At 34.0% G+C, this 5,959-nt stretch overlaps 1 protein-coding gene across 1 annotated transcript; it reads left to right on the plus strand.

Annotated features, from left to right (window-relative positions):
• Positions 1–357: 357 nt before the first annotated feature.
• Positions 358–3,268, plus strand: LOC132733764 (P2X purinoceptor 7-like; the record flags this gene model as incomplete). The annotated part of the gene is made up of 2 exons (XM_060720443.1): positions 358–599; positions 1,080–3,268. Coding segments are annotated over 2 exons (698 nt in total), but the record flags the coding sequence as incomplete, so codon positions are not given.
• Positions 3,269–5,959: the final 2,691 nt, after the last annotated feature.

Raw genomic sequence — 5,959 nt, forward strand, 5'->3', positions numbered from 1 at the left:
CAAATTCTATGCCAACCAAGTTTAAATAATGATTAATTATATGTCAACCATGTTTAAAGATCCTGTATGTTATGTAAAAAATTACAGAAAACATCAAAAAGGTTTCATTTGATGGTAAATGCAATGATTTTACGGAAAAAAAAAATCAAAATTGGTAAATAATACACAAAATTAAATGATGAAAAAACTTCAACGCTCGTTCAGTTTTTCTAAATATAACACATAGGTACGTCATCAGTAACAGTTGAATTAAGTTGCATCCGCAGTTTGACTTTTTGTGCTGTACACTTCATATGAATTTGATGAACATAACAGTTTTGTATCCATTATATATGGATACAAAATGGATATTTTCAGAATGTGGTAAAAAAAATGAAAGCAAAGAAATTAAGAAACTGGTTATTCAGCTCATAAAAAGAGAACCAGGGTTGCTGTTTGACTTGCTGGAGGATGATGGGACACCACCACCGCAGCCACCTCATCCTGCTGCAAGTAATATTCCATCTTGGTGCAGATGTTTGAACTGCAGAGAGATGCCAACGGAGCTTGAGAGGAAGTGCTGTGGCTGTAAGCCAGAAAATTGTGTCAGCCAGAGAGATGTAAGTAGTTCTGAATATACATATATTTAATTACATTAAAACTGTGACTTCATTTTTCACATCTTACTCTGTTTGCTTAGTCAAGATATATAAAATTCAATTGTAACATTATTGTAAATATTATAACATCTGAAATTTTGGCTACATTCATGGAGTGATGACACATTTCTAGTTAACAGAACACCACTGAAATTCCCAATTTCATGAATATGGGTCATGTTCCCAAAATCCTGGAAAAAATCCCTGCCCTGATTATGTAAAAAAAATTGTCTCTTGACCATTCTTGAAAATTACATATATGTCTAACCCCCGTCCCCTGAAAATTTTGTTTTACCTCTGGTAAAAAACCATGGATCAACATTTTGATTAAGTGATTATTATTAACAGTCCAGTTCATGCATTATAATAATTGACTTTTATAAATGATTTCTCATTTATGAACATTTTTGGTAAATACAATATGGATTTTCTTTCTTGCAGCAAATGGATAGAATTTGCCTGGACCCAGAAGTTCTTGCCATAGGCCAAGCATATTATAGAGATATGCTTGGTCGACATAGACAACACATGGAAGATTATAACAAGACCATGCGACATTCGGGCTATAGAAACTTTACTCTCTGGCGACATGGCAGGCTAGGAGCAGGAGTGAGGAGGGTGATCCCCAGTTGCTGTGTTAGAAGAATAAGGGACACATTCCCCTCAGCTTCAGGAACTTACACTGGTTTGTTCCAGGAAGATATGTTTGACTCTAATACAACTGCAAAAATACAACTCGAAAATGAGAATGGTGACCCCAACTTTTTTTTTCGCTTAAAATGTTTCTGTTATCATATTCTAACAACATGCAAACAGCAGAAAAGTTTTGTCCAACTTGTTCTATTTGATACACTACAAAGACAGTTTCACAAAAATTTCACACCTAAATATGATTAAATGTGATAAAAAAAAAATCATTCAATGTGATAATGGGTCTGAGTTTAAAGGGAAAGTAGACAAACTATGGGAATGAAACACAATCAAAATCATTTGTTCTTCTCCATACCATCCACAGTCGCAAGGTCCAAATGTGAAAGAACAAATAGGACATTAAAAAACAAGATTCGTTTTGCATCAGAAAAGCGTAGAGCGGATTCAATTGGGTTAAATTTTGTTTTGTTTGTTTGTTTCATTTTACGCCTTTTTCAACAGTATTTCAGTCATATAGGCGGGTAGTTTCCTAACCATCGTTCCTGGAGAGTTACACCAGTACTAAACTACCTTCCTCTGCGCTAAACTACCAAAGCATCTCCCAGGGATCGAACCCACGCCAGAGAGGTATCTGGATTAGAAGTCATCGACTCTAACCCCTCGACCACGGAGGCGGTTAATTGGGTTAAAGGTCTCACAAGGATTGTGTATAACAAAAATAAGACACTTAAATAAATATAAGGGAGCTTGACTCAATTCGACGTATATTATTCACATAGCCACGCATCTTTGAAAAGAACAAATAAACAGCTCAAGAAATTAAAACTAAAGTGGCTCAGAAAAAACCTCAAGTAAGCAAGCAAGTGGCAGATCTAAAAACACATGACTCATATGTTGCTAGTGAAGAAAGTTAAAGCTGAGACTGCAAAAGCTAGATTGATGTTTGTGCAGGAAGAAGAAAACTTAAGAAAGGAACAATATGAAACCGTGCCGCAGGCTGGCTACACATATATGATAACAACTTTTAAGTTTATTAACTATAATGAAGGTAAGGAACTTAAGGGCATAGCTTTTTCATTTATAAGCGGATGCAGACGCCTTTTACAGGAATCTTAAGTCTGAAGTGAGGGCTGATAACAAAAGCTTTTGCAATGCACCTTAAACCAGGTTCAGGGGAATGATGGTGCCACCAAAATCTGGGACATCACACAATGTCCAGAGTAGCCATCTTCTAGATATATTACACAAGTGTTGAATGCAGAACAGAACATGAACTACCCAGAGGAAAAGTTAACCTCAACAACACTAAAAGACCTTCGTAATGACATAAGAAACATTGCTTCAAGGTCTCAATGACCTAGAAAATATATATAAGGCAGCACAGCTAGCAGAGAGAACACTTACTGCACCCATAGCCCATGTTGCTGCAGCTTTCTCAGATATTGTAAGCGAAATGCCACAAATAGCTGGCCTATCAGGAAAGAAAGCAGCACTGCCATGGACACATGATAAACTCACCCTACTTGGTCAACAGCCACAGCAAAGATATTAAGCAGCAATAGTGACCACACTTCCAGCAACCACTAGTACCAAGTCTTTCACCTTATTATAAAAATAAGTGAGTGTGACATTCAAGTCATTAGGATGCGAAAGCTGTGAGAAAGGTAGGACACATTTCTTTAAATAATTGCAAAGCAAAAGATATTTCATAATATTATGGCTAAAAGCGTCAAATTATTCTCGCTGGCTGCACTGTTCAATAAGACAAAGAAGAAAACACATATTATTTCAGTAATTTACATCATTCTTTGATTTATATCTTTTTAGAAAATATGTTTAAGGTTGAAAAGTCACCACAAAAAATATTTTAATAGGTAAAAAAGTAAAACATAAAACAGCATGGACAATCTGATATTGTATTGTTGTTGCCAAATTTTCATTTATAAAGTTTGTGCTATGTTGCTATTAGGGAACTCTACTAATTTAGTGCATTCACCTCGGAGAAATAAAGTTATATATACATTATATTACAGTAATTCATTTATATGCAATACTATGAAAGACACACGACCCTAACATTTGTACCAAATTATTTTTTTTATGCTTCAAAGAATGAGCAAGATAATGTCAATATGAAAATTTGCATGAATTTGGAGGCATGCTCTGCCTTAAAGCAGATGCCTTGTCTGTTTGATTATTAAAGAATGATATTATATAATAATGTATGTATATTTTCCTTTACAATCAAATGTTAACTTTATACATTTATTGTATGTCTTGAGCTCCTGCTAATCAAGAACAGCCTGCCAAATCTCAGCCAAAAGCTGTTCCTGCAGTGAACGGCTATTTAGAACAGCAAATTAATGTGATGAGACAGGAGCAGTATCAGGCAAATGCTAGGATTGCCGATCTTGAGTCAAGCTATACATGGCTTTGGAGCTATGTGCAACATACAAACAACTAAAGACAGGAGCAGTATCAGGCAAATGCTAGGATTGCCGATCTTGAGTCCAGCTATACATGGCTTTGGAACTATGTGCAACATACAAACAACAAAAGACAGAAGCAGTATCAAGCAAATGCTAGGATTGCCAATCTGGAGTCCAGCTATACATGGCTTTGGAACTATGTGCAACATACAAACAACCAAAACCAGGAGCAGTATCAGGCAAAAGCTAGGATTGCCAATCTGGAATCAAGCTATACATGGCTTTGGAACTATATGCAACATACAAACAACCAAAGATAGAAGATTAAAACTTTAACATTTCCAGACCAGAATCACCGTTACGCCCCACACCACAAACAGAAGAATATCAACAAACAGACAGCACCAAATCACCAAGTAATAACTCCTCATCATCAATAAATAGCTATGATGAATACTTAATGTATAGTAGTGAAAATGAGATATCATCAACATCTACAGTGTATATCGCACCTTAAAAACAACTTATTAGCAAAGACTAAGAAACCATAACTTTCCTGGCAACTTTCCAAAACTCTTTATCAATTTTTAGAAAACTATTAATTTTGTTTCTATTTGTATATATCATGTGACTGCCCATCTTACACAATTTTTATACGTAAGATAGATTTATTTTTTGTAAATTTTACCCTGATGAAGAACCAGATAGGTTTGAAACAGGTAGATCTTTATTAAGATTTTGTTCACATTTATCCGGTGTTAACATGTGATTTCTTTGAATTCTCCGTTTTTATCCAAGTTATAAGACGCCCCGCTGTACGCAGCGTCCAGTAGATATACATTCGTCTATACAGCATTGGGGAAAATTTTAGACTTGATTGTGAATATCTTTTTTGTTTTTACAAAATCACACTGTTTTTTCATATTTTCTAATAAAAAATAGCTTTTCTGATGAACAACATGTCACTGAGCTTTAAGGAATTAAATTAACATTTAACTGGAGTGACAGTGCCATGTCTGAATGTCTTTTTATCATTATCTAATTTTATTTACCTAATAGATAATGTTGACAAATTCAATCTCAACCATGTTTAAATAACGACAAATTCTATGTCAACCATGTTTAAACAATGATAAACAAACAACAGCGGAAAAGTTTTGTCCAACTTGTTCTATTTGACTCACTACAAAGACACTTTCACTAAACGATGAAGGAAATGGTGAAGTGTCCGGGAAAGTAAAGAAAATTCTATGTCATCCATGTTTTAATAACGATAAACAAACATGTCAACCATGTTTAAATAACGACAAATTCTATGTCAATCATGTTTAAATAACGACAAATTCTATGTCAACCATGTTTAAATAACGACAAATTCTTTGTCAACCATGTTGAAATAATGATAAATTCTATGTCAACCATGTTTGAATAACAATAAACAAACAACAGCAGAAAAGTTTTGTTCAACTTGCACTAAATTTCACACCTTAATATGATTAAATAAAAAGATACATGCATATAAGCATACTATTACACTTATCAGGTGCGCATTTTTATATTATATGGAACTAACGCCCATAACCAAGGGCCAACAACTTAATTTATCACCCCTTGCAACATAATATATTAATTATATAACAACCTAATACAATTACATAACAATAAGGACCTCTTAAGTGTCACTGGTCTTCTAATTTTATACCATTAGAGATGCCTCATATTTAATCATTGCTGAATATTTAAGTCAGAAAATTGTTTTGTTGAAATGAGGACAGTCAAATGTTTATCACTTTGTCTGTAATGTTACAAACATTTTTGACACAACCAAGATGTTTTTTTGTTCACAAGAAGAAAGAATGGTTCTTTATCAAGGCTATTCTAAGAAACTTAGCACAACCTAACTGTTCCAGGTTACCAAGAAGTAGCAAGGGTTCTTTATTAATGGTATTTAAAAACAATACACAACCAAACTGATGTTAGTTCACAAACAAGATTGCATTTGAGAAAAATTCTATGCCACCGTATTAATACAACACTTAATAGTAGTGTAGGCACAGATTCTTTTATGCCTTGTACCTTCAGACAAAAAATATTTTATTTTTAAGATTATGTCAAAATGTTCATGAAAATTTGCATGAATCTGGAGGCATACTGCTTTAAAGCAGGCGGACTTGTCTGATTATGAAAGAATAATATTATATAATAATGTATGTATATTTTCCTTTACAATCAAATGTTAAC

Source organism: Ruditapes philippinarum, unplaced genomic scaffold (genome assembly GCF_026571515.1).
Source record: "Ruditapes philippinarum isolate M1 unplaced genomic scaffold, ASM2657151v2 ctg9039_1_1_1_1, whole genome shotgun sequence".
Classification (NCBI taxonomy): Eukaryota; Metazoa; Mollusca; class Bivalvia; order Venerida; family Veneridae; genus Ruditapes; species Ruditapes philippinarum.